This window comes from Bos indicus, chromosome 4 (assembly GCF_029378745.1).
Source record: "Bos indicus isolate NIAB-ARS_2022 breed Sahiwal x Tharparkar chromosome 4, NIAB-ARS_B.indTharparkar_mat_pri_1.0, whole genome shotgun sequence".
Lineage (NCBI taxonomy): Eukaryota > Metazoa > Chordata > Mammalia > Artiodactyla > Bovidae > Bos > Bos indicus.
The window spans coordinates 65,833,962-65,849,772 of NC_091763.1; the positions used below are offsets into that span (position 1 = coordinate 65,833,962).

At 53.7% G+C, this 15,811-nt stretch overlaps 1 protein-coding gene across 8 annotated transcripts in view; it reads right to left on the minus strand.

The window, feature by feature from the left end:
• The window catches only part of MINDY4 (MINDY lysine 48 deubiquitinase 4), a 139,655-nt gene that overhangs the window by 34,649 nt on the left and 89,195 nt on the right, over positions 1-15,811 (minus strand). For all 8 annotated transcript variants that reach the window (XM_070787882.1, XM_070787884.1, XM_070787885.1 and 5 more), the window contains 3 exons: positions 7,935-8,033; positions 6,286-6,349; positions 5,148-5,213 (listed from right to left, as the gene is read on the minus strand). In XM_070787882.1, the coding sequence (XP_070643983.1) occupies positions 5,148-5,213; positions 6,286-6,349; positions 7,935-8,033 (229 nt within the window). The remainder of the gene's footprint in view (positions 1-5,147; positions 5,214-6,285; positions 6,350-7,934; positions 8,034-15,811) is intronic.

Sequence of the window (15,811 nt, forward strand, 5' to 3'; positions counted from 1 at the left end):
GAAAAAAAAGTTTACTTTCCTGGAAGAATGAGAATTATATAACTTACTGTATTTCCATTTTGGTTTTGCCTTGGCTGCTAGGAAGCTCAGAGCCAAATATGATATTCAACTACTCAAACTATTTTAGCTCACACTTCTGATAATATTTTCTTTTCGTCAAAATATAGAGTTTATCAGGGGAAGACAAATACTATATGTTATCACTTTTATGTGGGATCTAAAAATAAATGAATTAAATAATAAAACAGAAACAGACTCACAGATATATATCAGTGAGGAGAGGGAAAGGGGGAAGGGCAAGAAAGGGGTCGGAGATTAAGAGGTACAAACTATCTTGTGAAAGTGAAAGTGTTAGTCGCTCGGTCGGGTCTGACTCTGCAATCCCATGTGGACTGCAGCCTGCCAGGCTCCTATGTCCATGGAATTCTCCAGGCAAGAATACGGAGTAGTCATGCCCTTCTCCAGGGGATCTTCCCGATCCAGGGATCAAACCTGGGTCTCCCGCATTACAGGCACATTCTTTTCCATCTGAGCCACCAGGGAAGCCCACAAACCATCATGTATATCACACAAATATATTGTACAACACAGGGAAATACAGTCACTATTTTATACCTTTAAATAGAGTATAATCTATAAAAATATTCAATTGCTATGTCATATACTTGAACTACCTTGTAAATCAACTATAGTTCAATTGGATGGAGGAGCCTGGCGGGCTGCAGTCCACAGGGTCGCTAAGAGTCAGACACGACTGAGTGACTTCACTTTCACTTTTCACTTTCATGCATTGGAGGAGGAAATGGCAACCCACTCCAGTGTTCTTGCCTGGAGAATCCCAGGGACGGGGGAGCCTGGTGGGCTGCCGTCTATGGGGTCGCACGGAGTCGGACATGACTGAAGTGACTTAGCATAGCATAGCATTTTCTAAATATTACATACACATAAAATCTTTATTTTCACCTATTTAATTCGTCAGTCATTCCAAAAAAAAACAATTACTGGATGAACTTTTTGTGCCAAGAGGATGTGCCTGCTAAAGCTCTACTTGGGAAGTTGGGAACAAGGTGGACATAGGCCTGCCCTCACAAGAAGTAACTCAGGAAACAAAGAATCACAAGCAACTTGAAAAAAGGGGGGTGGGGAAGGGGCTCTATGCTGATGGGAAATACAAGGTTCTCTGGAAACTCATAGGAAGGGCTGTCAATACAGACCTGAGGCTTTGGGAAGGAGGGAGTGTCAAGGAAAGCTTTCTTTAGGAAGCAATGTCTGGACAGAAACCCAAGGGACAAGGAGGAATCAGAAGAGAAGGGAACTTTGTTCCAGGTGAGAGGAAAAGCATATGCAAAGACTCAGAGGCAAGACAGGGCAGGTTTATTACAGTTGAAGTACCGAAAAAACAAACAAACAAAAAACCAAGGACATCACTTTTTATCTCTGTGTGAGCTCAGTAGTGTCTGACTCTTTGCGACCCCATGAACTGAAGCCCACCAGGATCCTGTGTCCATGAGATTTTCCAGGCAAGAATATTGGATTGGGTTGCCATTTCCAATTCTAGGGGATCTTCCCGACCCAAGGCTCAAACTTGCGTCTCCTGCATCTCCTAAGTAACTTTAAGTTTGTTTGTTTGTTTGTTTGTTTTGGGGGGGTGTGGAGAAATGGAGTGAATGAATTAACAACAATCTTAAATCAGTGTCATCTAATTCTGTGACCTCAGGCTAGTCACTTCACTTCTGTCGTCTTCAGTTTCCCATTTGCAAAATGGGGATAACGAGTATCTCTGTCGCATGTTTCCTTGGGTTACAGGGCACATCCTATGAGGCCAGGTCGGTGGAAATGTTCTGACAATTGCAAAGAGTAATGCTAATATCCTTGCATGGGGATGGGGGTGGGGCGGGGGGGACAGAGGTCCGGGAGGATTCAGGCCACGATTACCCTTGTCATGGCTCTACTACAGGCTTGCCTGTTGCCTTAGGGAGTGACAAAGCTCTCTGGATCTCAGCTTCCCCTTCTGAAATGCCTACATACTTCTGCCAATTGTCTGGGGAGGCCACGGCACTCCCAGGGCCTATTTCCCCCTACTTGCAGGACTGCAATGAAGTAATGAACACAGATGCCCGTTGTAAGCCTAACTCTCTCTGCAAATGTAGAGAACTATTATTATCCTCAGGCCAGCCTTTTCCACTGTCCTGGGGACATCTCCAAGCAGCACTCACCGAGCCAAGGATATGCCTGTCTGTGTGGACAGGTTAGGTGAGACTGGACATGACCCCCACCCGGAGCATCTGGCCTTTGCTGGAACACGACTGAATGACACCAAATATCCCATTTGGTTTTAAAAAACATTTATTAAAATTATCTCATCGAATTCTAGCTGCCAAGCCATGAACGGCCACAGGGCAAAGTGCCTGCATTGAAAGGAGAGCCCAGGCAGGCAAATGGGCTGGAACGCACCAGCAGGGTCTGGAAAAATGTCTGGTACTGCTTGGGAAGAAGGGGCCATTCCCCTGAGCCATTGGGGCTCTGGAGAGACCTGAGTCCACTGAGAACCCCAGGAGGAGGCAGGGGCGGGACCATCCCCCAGCTCGCAGGGGGCGGTGGCCAGACATCTCACCAGGAGGGTGAGCTGTAATGAAAACACAGTAAGGAGGCTATTTATTTTGGGCAGACGTGGCTCCGTGTTAATTTCCAGGCCTGGCACGAGGAATCCCTCTTAGGCCCAGGCCATGAAAAATGAATTTGGTGAGGGGAGTGCTGAGATGGCTCAACAGTTTCCAGCAAAAACACAAATTCAACTGCAGGCGGGAAACACCGCCTTCCAGAGCAAGGGCCAAATATTGACTGCTCGCACCCAGAGATCAATGCCAGGAGAGGACGGAGAATTGCCCTGAGCCCAGACGTGTGGCAGGAAGAAGGCAGCTCCCACTGCTGTGAGGACCCCACTTGCAGAACCTCTTTCACATTCACTGTCTGGCTTGGGCTTCATCAAAACTCCTGGGGGTACAGGCCAAGGGAGGAGGGAGACCCCATTTATAGACAAGGATGTAGACGATCTTCGTGCTGAAGGATCACCCCAGGGCCATCAGGGCAATGACAGGGCCTCAGATCTTTGGACAATGTGAGCAGTCACGCCCTACTATGACCCACAGTAGCTCCACAGAGCTCCCCTCTTCCAGCTCTGCTTCACCTGACAGTGTGGACATAGGTGGCCTCAGTCCTGGCTTTCCTAAAGGCACATGATGCTGTCCGGAGTTGCTCATCTCTCAGATGCATTGCTGTAAGCTCACACTGCTCTGGTGTGTTTAATACAAGGCGTCCTTTCTGCCTGTTTAGCTTGCCTCGTATGTAATTTGGAAGACATTCCTTCCCATGCATTTAAGGTTCTTCTTTAAGAATCACAGTTGGACAACAAAGAGCCGAAAGTTACCCCCCAACTGCTCCATCTTCTATTTTCCAGGTGAGGCCACTGAAACCTGGTGACGTTCCTGAGGCCACACGTGACCAAGGAATAAAACAGAGAAGGTCCCAGGGCCCCTGCTCCAGGCCGGAGGTGAGCGTGATGTGTTGACAGACTGCCCACTGGGTGATGCCCATGAAGAAACAGAGAAAGCCAGGGACAGGCAGCAAGTGACAGCCTACCCAGGACTCCCAACGCCAAGGCCAGGACCCCTCCTACATCAGAGCCCCTCCCACCTAACTCCGGGTCAGGCCAGGCTCTGGGCCTCTCCTCAGGGAAAGTCATGCCCAAGGCATCAGCTCTGGGGGAGTGGACTGCAGGTGGCTCGGCACCTCAGGGACGGCACCCTCCCTGTGCAGGTCTCAGTACAGGCCCCCTTTTTCTACCCAAGGGGCATCTGTGCTGTCAGGGCCAGAACACTCCCCGGGCTATGCCCGGACCCTCAGCGTCTTCCAGGAATTGTGCCAGAGGAGGGTGTTCTGACAGCAGGCGTGTTCAGCCTGGTCCCATAACCAATGAGTCCTCCCGCCCTCTGCGCTCACCACCAAATGCTCTCATGCCTTCTCTGGAGCCTGAAAGGGCCGATCCCACAGCCTGGACAGCTGAAGCGAGGGCAGAGGGGACGGCAGGAGATTGGCCTGTGCCCCAGAAGAGCGTGGCCTCGTTGCCTTTCTCTCCTGCAGCCCCAGCACATAGACATTAGAACTGTGTGGCCTGGTGGTTGGGAATCTCACAGGGCGTCCATCCCTAGCCTTGCCTCAGGCTGCTTCCTCTCAGCCATGCTTCCCTCCCATTTCTACCTGACTATAACTAACCTGTCTCAAGGTTGCCTTAAGAGATCACAACCAGGGTGATAAACACCCACAGTGAAAGCTAACGACCACTGGAAATACGGCGCAGGACACAGTGCTCCAGGCGCTCTGCGCACGGAGCTCTGGGGCTGGCTCCGTCACCGTCCTCACGCTCCATAGGAGGAAACTGAGGCACAGTGGGTGCATTAGGGTGCCCAAAGTCACAGAGCTACCAAGGGGTGTAACCTAGATGCAAACACAGGGAGATGGCTCCAGAGACAATGTTCTTCACTACTGGAGCCCCATGGCTATAGCCACACTCTCAGTTCCCTCGGCTCTCTGAACGCTGGCTGGGTTCTGCCCCATCTCATAGTTAGGAGCAGACGTATGGCTCTCCTCCAGTAGACGGATGTTCTAGTGGCCCTGGCCAGCCCAGCCCTGCCTCCCAAGACACCACACAAGGTCCTCTACTATTAGGGTCTCCAACAAGAGTGCTCATACCTCCAACCCAGCCCAGGGATCCACGTCCTAGGCACCTCCCCAGCTGATATGGGGCCCCACCCACTGACAAAGGGGTTTTTACCTGCAGAGGTAGCTGCTCGCCCTCAAAGGGAAGGCTCTCATAATCACAGTCTGATCACAGCTTCCCTTAGTCTGATCCCACTCCATCCTTGCTCTGCTTCTGCAGCCCTCGCTGTGGCAGCTCCCTTTATCTGTAGCTGTGGCCCGACTTCTAGGACTCAGTGACAGAGGTCAGATCCTTGGCCTCCCAGCTGGCATCACCCCACCGCCCCAGGCTGGGGATGAATGGGGAACAACCCCAGCTCACCAGCATCTCTTCCGCAAAGAAAGCAGAAGCTGAGCAATGCACATCCCACACACTAAACCATGGTTCGTACCTGATGGATGCTCTGCTGAAGAAAAGTCACCAGCTCCTCATAGCAGGTCAAACTGTGGAGGATGAGCTGAGAAACACAAACACAAGGGTGAACTAGCCAGGCCCGGTGGATGGACCCCATGCTGGATGAGCTTCTGTGGCCCTGACTCCCGTAGCTAGCGGACCCCACGGGGAATGACTCTACAATCAGAGAGTGGTGACCTCGGGAGCAGGAGTGCAGAGGGGCTCCCGCAGCTATGTGTGACTTAAGGGCTGCAGGGTCCATTTGGGGTCTCTGGGGCTGCCACCTTGCTGCAACACTGGACCTGCCTTTGGAGATCTGAGGATTCAAGACACCGTGGGACAAAAGCCCAGGAGTCCACATATCATGTGAGGCTGATGGGTAGGGCTGAACCCTGAGGGCTAGTCTCAGATTTCTGAGAAGCACCTTGAGGGCAGGGTGTCCAGGCGGGTACAGGGTGAGTGACCCTGTACCAGATCACCACCGCCAGCCAGTTCTAAGCCCAGCAGGCAGTGTCCCGAGTTCAGTGCAAAGCAATGATCATGAGTCTCCTGGGCTTTCTCAGGCAGGTCAGAAAAAAACACTTTTCTAGAAAACATTCGACAAAGTGAGATCCTCAGATAGGATCCCAGGACACATATGTCCAAAAGGAAATAAACAAAGTAAACGAGAAACTCTCAGTGAAGCAGTTAACGTGTGGGAAAGTGTCACAGTTTCTGCATGTCCACACGTCGCACAGTTTCCCATCCTTGTCTTCTCGAGTCTGGCTTTGTCCATCAAAGCTCTTCTCTGCTCTCCACTTCCCCTCCCTCCCACCCCCAGCATCCTCTCACTGCAATCCCAGAGAGGATTCTATGATATAAGAGGGCACAGGGAAGGCTGGGTTGAGCCAAAAGAGTGCTGTAGGGACTTCAGATTCTGTACAACCTGTGTGACAGAGCTCCTGTCAGCCTTTTAGCCATCAAGCCAGTTCTGGCTGGAGTCCACTGGAAAGCCCCCCACCTCAACCCCAGGTGGAGGATTCTGCTGGCCTGGGCACAGGGAGGGCTTGCCCAGCCCCAAGGGATTTACTTATATGAAAGGAGACTGTCCCCAAACAAAGCCAAAGTTCGCGTGATAATTTTCCAGAAAGCCGTACTGTTTCTAAGACTCCATCTGCTTTGTATTTCCCTGTTGGACTGAAGTGCTGTGTTCCCGAAGCCCTAAAAAGGAAAAGAAGATGCGTGAGTCTCTGCTCGCAGAGAAGACATGCCCTAGAGCCAGGGTGAAACCACACAGCCACTCAGGGAGGACAAACAGAAAGGTGGCCCAGAGGAAAGAAGGGAGCCAAGTGCTGCTTTCGCCGCTTTGAAGTCACCCACGAAGCTGGTCCAGAGAACTCCACTGACAGGCGGGAGTGGGGGGCGAGGGGGTTGATATAGAGTGGAAAAAAAGGACAGCTGAAGGAGAGCCTGGGATAACCAAACCCAGATCCTGGCAGCCAAAAGTCTGCCTCTCACCCACTGACGAGCATATTTCCAGACAGGAATGCTCACTTGCCCGTGGTTTTTAGGGACCTGAGGAAGTCCAGCCTCTTTTGGAGGTCATCTGTTTACACAGCCTCTGTACGTGGAGCCAAAAGCGGCATGGACTGGAAGTGGCATTTGGGTTTGGAGCCACTATGACATGAGCCTGCTGGGCAGCCTTGGACTGCCCCTCTCTGGGCTTGTTTCTTAATCTGTAAAGTGAGGAGAAATTGAATTTTTCTCCATGCATATCCTAAGGGCCAGGGTTTGCAGGTTAACTGGAACATGGGTACCAAGGACAAGCCCTCAATGAGAACAACAGTGGTGATGACGATAATCCCTAACACTGACCTGATGCTTAGTATGTGCCAGAACTTATCCTGGGCACTTCATCTGACTCTTTACCACTTATTTATATGAACAAATGATTAAACTGATCAATGATACTATAATTTATTATATATCATTTATACTGACTCAATTCAATTCTCACAATCACTCCATTAAGCAATCATTGCTATCGCCTCTATTTCCCAGATGAGTAAACAAGTTAGGCACAGAGAAGTCAAGTCAATTCATCAAGGTCACACAGCCCATAAGCAACAGCACTGGGAGTCAGCCTTTAGAGTCTCTTAAGTGCTGTGCTCTTCTGACCACTGCGCCCTAGCGGGCTGACCCCCTTGTCTAAAGCTTAGCCACACAGCTGGAATGAAGTGAGGCTTCCACTCTCAAGGGTCAGGCTGAGGAACCGGCAGACCATCTCTGTGGATTATGGGGGTGGGGTCCTCCATTAGCAGGACAAGCAGGGAGAAGACTGCTGGCTCCACCACCGCCATCTCACTTCTCTGAGTCTCCTCATCTGAACACGGGCCCGAGAGACACAGCAAATGGGAGGGTACTTTGGGGACTGGCTCGGCCTAGAGGCTGTTTTCCAGGGTCTTCAGATCAGAGAAATACAGAGAGGAACAGGCTGCCAGGGCCCAGGGGTCTTCCCTGGTGGGTTATAGCCCCCAGCGCTCCCTAGGGTCGGGATCCCTGGATCTGACACCTTCTCAACTGGGGCCATGTGGAGGGCTGGCCCTCTCCCAGGGCAGGGCTGCCCAGCACATCAGGGCAACTCTCTGGGCTCCCCCTGACCTGGAGCACAGACACAGTCCTTCACCCCAGACGGCCTGCATGAGAAGACGATTTCCACAATGACGAGAAGGCACACAGCCAGCTCGCCTGCAGCCCAGCCCGCCCGAGGTAGGAGAGTAGCAACACAGCCCTGGGAAGCACTTACAGTGTGACCACGGCTCTCTCGCAGCCGCCAGCCCTCCACACAATGTCTGCAATGGCCAAGGCCAGGCAATGGGTCCTGCGAGCGTTTGAAGGCTGCAGCCTGAGGACAGAAAGGGAAACGAGCTTAGGCCTGTAGTGGCAGAAGTTACAGATGACACAGCCGTGAGGCAGAGGGCCTGTCCTTTTTCCTCTGCCACCCAGAGGACTCAGACAGAACCTGGGACTGGGGCCTCCGCAGATGAGGACCAAGAAAAGAGCCGAGAGGAAGGGGGCCCCAGCAGGGCTGGAGGAGGAGCAGGCTGAGAAAATCACCCACGGGAGCAAAGGGGCTTCTGGAGACTTGGCAGGGCCCAGAGGTGCGTGCAAGAAAAGCCTGCGAGTTCTGACAGAGCCTGGGAGACTGGGCCCAGAACTGCTGCCACCCCACACAGAGGCACAGCCCTGACCACCCCAGCTGGGCCAGTCCTGACACCCGGGCCCCGGAGACAGCGGCTCATGCAAGCAAAGAGGTGCCCTGTGTTCCTCCAGCTGATAGGGGATGAGACCCAAAGTGTGGACAGGAAGTGGCCTGACTTGCTAATTACTTAGACACGGGGTGTGGAGATGTGGGAAAGGGAGGATTCATGATGACTGCAGGGTTTGGGGTGAGTGTATGGTGGAGCTGAAATGTGGGCACAGGGCAGGGAGTGGGGCGACAGGAGATGCATGCGGGACCTCACCCCGAGGGACCCCCATGCCCACCCCCCCCATCCAGGTGAAGCTGTCGCTCTAAAGCCCAGGAGAGCAGCTTGGGCCGAGTAGAGGTTTATGGACCACCAGCCTGTGAGGTGTCCTGGGCACTCTGAGTGGCTATGATTTCCCAGAGAGAGGATGAACCAGGCAGAGGTGGGGCCAAGGCTGGAGCCTGGTGGAACTCCAGTATATGAGGGAGGCAGAGAGGGAGGCAGGAAGGGCAGATCTCGGAGAGGGGCCAGTACTATCTTAGGACCAAAAGGGTTTAAGAAGGACAGGTACTCAGTGGTGTCAACAATGGCAGAGAGATCTCTGGTGGTGCTGGTGGTAAAGAACCCGCCTGCCAATGCAGGAGACATGAGAGATGTGGGTTCGATCCCTGGGTTGGGAAGATCCCTTGGAGAAGGAAATGGCAACCCACTCCAGTATTCTTGCCTGGAGAATCCCATAGACATAGAAGCCTGGTGGGCTACCGTCCATAGCGTCGTAAAGAGTTGTACGTGACTGAAGTCACTTACACACACACAAGAGGCCCCTAGTGCTGAAGTCAATAAGGGAGAAGGAGCAGCAGTCAAATACAGACGCTCTTTCTGTCTCCAGGGCTCCACAGAACTGTGCTTCTTGCCCAGCCCTGGATCCTGGGCTAAATTCCTACAGAGGCAGGCTGAGTGTCTGAGTGTTCCGCTACTGAAGGAACAAAAGGGGCTTGATGCCGGGGCTCCCAGGAGTACGGAGGGAGTTCCCATGTGTTCAGTTACCAAGTACCCTAAGCTCCAGGCTGAGCTGTTGGGAGGAAACTGCTGTTTGTACTTCCTCCCCAGGGTAGGAAAGGAGAACCTGGAGACCAGGACGCAGGTCACCATGGGGGGCAGCACATGTTCACAACCTAGAACCTGGCACATGGAGCCGGCCGTCTGCACCTAGGCTGTTGTGGTGCCGTGTCTTTAAAGTGGGAGGCAACGTGACATAGGGTTCCTCCATGTCCCACTTCCTAAACTGGCCGTGGCAGTCGTACCTCCTGCATCGTGTTGGGCGATTTACATGAGATGATGTGCGTCAGGTCCACGGCCAGTGCCTGGAGTGTGGAGGATGCTTCGTTAAATGGTACCTTTTGATTGTTGTCTTTATGGAAGTGTCCCCACTTGACATTTGGCTGTGGCCAAAGAGTTGACAGGACGGAGAGCCCCCGACATCTGGTGTGAAAGTGACGACAAGCCACCGACACCAGGCAATCTTTCAACGAGACAAGCGAGCGCTCAACCACTTGGGAAATGAGACTCAGAGTGCCTGGGGTGTCTGCAGCCTCAGGAAGCCTGCCTGCTCCTCTGGAAACAGTTACCCCGCCATCAGCACCCGACACTTGGGAAGCACTGGCTGCGGGCCACTGTCAACTATGGAAACAAAGGTGAGGAAACATCGCTCTGGGACTCAGGAGCGACCGCCAAGGACCGCGGAGGGCCGGGAACACCGGGCTTGTCAGACAAAGGGGAAAGGGCTGGACGTTCATCTCTTTGGAATCAGAGCCCATGGATGTGGCCTCCATCATCCCCACAGCTCCTGTTTCTGGCCCTGCCCCCATCCAGGTGACAGTCAGTCCCAGCAGTCCCAGCTCCTGAGCACCCACGTTCACCCCTTCCTGCCCCTGCTCCTCAGCCGAGCTGGCCCGCACTGCTGCTCTGCCTTGCCCTCCCTCCAACCCTCACTGAACACACTCACTGCAGGTTCCTCCTGCAGCACAGGTGTGACCAGGGGACCCCCGGCCATCCCGCACACACACCACACACACACCTAAATCCTGCAACACGGCCAAGAGTGCTGCAAAGTTATGCCCAGATGGTATACTCTGCCCAGAGCGTCTATGCTGGAAAACCCCCAAACGGAGCTACTGGGTCAGCTTCCAAACATTCACTCACACTAACGCTGAAGCAGGTAACCCTTCATTGAGAGCTTCTCAGGGTGGCCACAAATAAGACTTTAAAAACCAGCATATATTATAAGTACTCATCATGTTAGAAGCTGTTAGGAGCACTTCACACGTATTACTGCATGAATCATCAAAGCCACCCTATGAAGGAGATACTATTATTGTCCCCTTTTACAATGGGGAAACTGAGGCACAGAGCCTAAATGATTTACCTAAGGTTACTCCTTGGAAGAAAAGTTATGACCAACCTAGATAGCATATTGAAAAGCAGAGACATTACATTGCCTACAAAGGTCGGTCTAGTCAAGGCCACGGTTTTTCCAGTAACCATGTATGGATCTGAGGGTTGGACTGTGAAGAAAGCTGAGCGCCGAAAAATTGATGCTTTTGAACTGTGGTGTTGGAGAAGCCTCTTGAGAGTCCCTTGGACTGCAAGGAGATCCAACCAGTCCATTCTAAAGGAGATCAGTCCTGGGTGTTCTTTGGAAGGAATGATGCTAAAGCTGAAACTCCAGTACTTTGGCCACCTCATGCGAAGAGCTGACTCATTGGAAAAGACTCTGATGCTGGGAGGAATTGAGGGCAAGAGGAGAAGGGGACGACAGAGGATGAGATGGCTGGATGGCATCACGGACTCAATGGACATGAGTTTGGGTGAACTCCGGGAGTTGGTGATGGACAGGAAGGCCTGGCGTGCTGCAATTCATGGGGTCGCAAAGAGTCGGACACGACTGAGCGACTGAACTGAACTGAACTGAAGGTCACACAGTTAGTAAAAACTGGACAAAGTGAAACGACAGTGAGGGAAGCAGGAGAGGATGGGAGGTGGAATCCGCCGTTTGGAGCCCCCGGCATCAGGCACAGCATCCCTCTGCCTCTGAGCCTGTCTCTCCTGTGCCTGCATTGCCATCAAGAGACCTGGCTCCTGGGAGGGGCCTATCTTCCTGGTCTCACAGGCTTTAGTTACAGACCCCCTGAATGTCCATGTTTCTGCACAAAGTCTTGGTTCTTTCCATTGGCTTCCATTTAGCCTCTCCATCCTTCCCTGGGCCTCCTCTGGCTCTTTCTTTTGAGACAAGCTTTCCAAAAGATGGCAGCATGGGGGCAAGTGCAGTGGTGGGGACTGTGTCCCATTCCTGGCTCACTTGGGGAAGCCCCCTGCCGTCGCTGGCCTTCACCTCCCCACCCAGAAATGCAGACACCGGACCAGATGTCCCGAGCATCCTCCCAGCCTTGCCCTGTGCCATGTAACCAGCCGCAGGGTGTCCAGGGCTGTGGTGGGTGCAGATGACCAGAGGAAGTGGGGAGGTGCTGTGGTGAATCACTGGGCCTCCGCCTTCCCCGGGGGAACTCAGTCTCTGCCTTCACCTTGTTGGCAAGGCTGGGGCTGAACTGCCTTCTTCCAACCCTGACCACGAACCCAGCACCTGGCAGGGCTCCTAAACCAAAAGAAGTTTCTTTGCTGCTGCTCAGTCACTCAGTCGTGTCCGACTCTTGTGCGACCCTATGGACTGTAGCCCACCAGGCTTCTCTGTCCATGGGATTTTCTAGGCAAGAGTACTAGAGTGGGTTGCCATGCCCTCCTCCAGGGGATCTTCCCAACCCAGGGATTGAACCCAGGGTTTCTTGCATTGCAGGCAGATTCTTTACTGCTAAGCCACCAGGGAAGTTTCTTTAAAAGAGTCTAATTCCTCACAGGAGAAGGGCAGGATTTGTCTAGGGATGGCAATGGGGGTCAGGGAGGAATACATCCTCAGTTTGGCTTAATTATCCAGGTCTTTCAGATTAAAAAGATGGTTCTCCCACCCTCATTAACTCAAAGCAGGCTCGCTTGTCCACTCTGACATGCCCGCCAGTCTGAGCCTACAGAAGAATCAGAGGAAAGCTGGCAAGCAACTGCGGGTCTTTCTTCCCCCTTTCAGGGTTACATGCTGCCAGCGCAGGCCTGGGGACCACTGGATCTGGAATCTGAGCCTGGCTCCACTGGAATCTGAGCCTGGCTCCACTGACTGTCTGGAGGGGCCTTGGACAAGCGCCCCTCCTTCTCTGGGCCTCAACTTCCCCAGTTGAGAAGGGAAGTGGAGGCAGAAGGACAGCTCCCTAGCCCATGGTGTGTCCCAGGCCTTCAGGGGAACGAGGCTCACCATTGCTTCCCACGAGCTGAGCCGGCCGGCACGGCCCCTCCTGGAATGGAAAAACACCAAGTCCTGCCGTCCGGCTCCATCCTCCCCGATTGAGCAGAGGCCGGCTGCCGGCCTGATGGAATGAGTCTTAATGAAGGCAGACAGTCCCGCAGAAAAAACATGACCACTGCCAAGAAGCCTTTACTTCAGCATGATTTCCCTGGAGGGTGCAGTCACATCCTTGTGCGGCTTTCACAGAACCGTTTCCCCATCATTTGCTGGGGAGGCAGCGAGCAGGGGGGCATCCCCACCAGACCTGCAGACCCAGTGCAGGAAGGCCCACCAACCTCGGTCCAAGAGACCCCCAAGGGCCCAGCGTGGCAGCTGCGGATGCTGTCCCTGTCCCTGTGTGACATGAGGGCCTCTGCGGTGTTCCTAGAGGGAACAGAGGAGCTTGCCTGCTTTTTTTTTTTTTTTTTTAAGCCGGATCATTTCTGAAATCTCGGATTTCAGAGTCAAAAGGGAGGACTGAAGTTTCAAACCCAGCTCAGTGCACACAGCTCATGCAGCAACATCAATAACCCAATCAATGTCGAGATCATACAAATGAATCCATGCAGCCAGAGGGGCTGGGGCTGCGAGAGGTTCCTGCAGGACGTCTAATGTCACGCTTTCCTCACATGAGGCAGCAGATCCCTAGGAGTTCACTGGACTCTTCTGCATTTTTTTTTCCAAATTAGGAAAAAAGGGGAGGTTCTGCCCAGAAGCCCTTTGTGAACTACAGCACCTACAGAGCCATACCTTCATCACTGAGTCTGTCTGGGGCCCAGCCCTCGGGTGTTTTAAGCCCATGACACTTGGCCTCCTGGCGCCAGCCCCTTCCTGGCCTCTCTGGCTGTCCTGGTACTCTGCGTCTCCTGCGGGGCACAGCATGGTGTGACACAGGGTGTCACGTCCCAAGCTTGGCTCTACCTTGGAGGCCAGGTGTGAACCTGGGCCAGCATCTTTCTGTCTCTGAGCCTCAGTTTCCCTGTATATACCTTAGTAGGTGATTCCCAGGTCCCACCCACTTGCACAGCCCTTCATTTATGAAGGACTAGGTTGCATTTCCTTACTAAGTCAGACTTGGGCAGGACAGAGATTCCCAAATGGAGAAAGTGAAACCTTGCTGGCCCACAGGCTGTGATCCAGGTCTCTGGCCAGTCTAGTACTCTCTTTAGCAGCCCCCATCCTGAAACAGGCTAACCTGTTTCAGTGCCCAGAGCTGAGCACTGCCCCAGCCTCAGCACAGGCACCGACAGGGTGCACCGACAACTTTCTATGGCCTCTGATCTGGAAGGCCTCACTTCTGCAAGCAAACCCTGACTTTCACCCTTCCATCCCTCTGCTGCCAGCCTCAGCCCCCAGCCCTGCACTCCCCTGGCCTTTGCCTGACCTAAGTCCTAGCCTGAACCCAGGAGGACTCTCCTCTGATCCTCAATCGCCTTCCAGCCCCAAGGCAGGTTCATGCCTCAGCAAAGTCAGGCCCACTGCATGGCAGTAGGAGGAGGAGACACGGGAGGAAGATGTAGAGGCAGCTGGTGTGTCCCTTGCCCACAACCTGTCACCACTGGGACCTCCCCGAGCTGGTGCCCCATAGAGCCACATTTTCCTGAGTCCCTTCAGGCACTTGCAGCGGCTCTGGTTAGACAAGGGAGCCTGGGTCACTAGGCCAAGGTCTCTGTCCCTCCCTCTAGGCTGGTCATGAAGAACACCCACTCTTGGGTCTACTTGGCCATCAAGGCGAGCAGGAAGGGAGCCCACTCTGCTAGGCCTGCGGGGAGAGCAGCTCTCAGTACAGGGCCCCAGGCAACAGGGAAGGGACTTACCAGGAGCACCTCAGTTGTGGGGCTCCAAAAAAAGGTGAATCACTCTTCTGTAGCGTGAATCCCTCCATGCCTCCTGGGGGAGGGGACCCTGTCTGGCCAGCCGGCCGAGCTCTCCTGGCCAATCTGCACAGGCCTCCTTCAGCCTGGCCAGGCCTCCATCCCCCAGAGCGGGGTTCCCTCCCACTAGGCACACCCCATACATAAACCCCAGCAGCCAGCAGCTCCTTCCGACCTCCTCCCGCTATGCACCACCAGCTGGCCCTGAAGGGCCTTCAGTCAAGGCTGGCCCCAACTCCTCTCTCAGCTGGTACGTGTTTCTTTCCACCCAGAGCCTGTCTTGGGCCTCTAGCCGGAATGGCTTTCTGCCTCCCAAACCCTGGCTTCCCTCTCGGGTGTGGAAGGAAAGCAGAACTCCTCCCCAAGGACATGCCTGGGGATCCAGAGGCTGTCACAGCCCCTCAGTGGGGCTGTAATGTGGGAGACGAGAAACCAAGTCTGCCATGCGCACACACAGCCCTTCGGGGAACCAACTTCCTAACTGTTGGGAAATGATCCACAACTTCCCCTGAGAAGCCCAAAGTCCAAGTTCAAAAGCAGCTCTGAAGGGGATGGGGCTGAAATGAATTATAAAACATCTCCCACAATGGCCAAAGCCAAGGTTTGACCTGAGCAGGCTGCTGGGCCCTGAGGGCCCTCTGGCAGCCCGGCCTTTACCCACCCACCAGCCCGGGGCCTCACCCTGCCCCTCTGCAACTCTGCCCTGGTCACCCCAGGCAACTCTCAGCTCCTCTCCCTGCCCTGGGGCCTCTGCACATGCTGTTCTCTTTACTGGAATACCATCCCCTCCCCTCCCAATCAGCCTGGATAATTAATGCATTTGTCCATGCCTTCATTCAGTAAAAATTCTGAGGGCCTCTTCTGTGGACTAGGTCTGGGGCTGGATGCCAGGAACGAGCTATGGATCAGGAAGTCCAAGAAGACTCCTGTTCTCAGGGGTCTTGAGTTCCGGGGTGCAGGCGATGGGCAGGTGATGACTTGGATAAAAAGGGCATCTCGTGGTAGGGGGCCTGCAGGCAGCATCTGGGGAGCTCGGGGAAGGCCGCCCTGAGTCACAACTTCTGCACAGTGAGGAGCCGGGGAGGAGTCTGAGGGATTTGCTGGGAAAGGAGAAACCAAGAGAGGAACAAGTTCATGCAAGGACGTGTGTGAAGCCCATTGGGAGTCCTGCTCA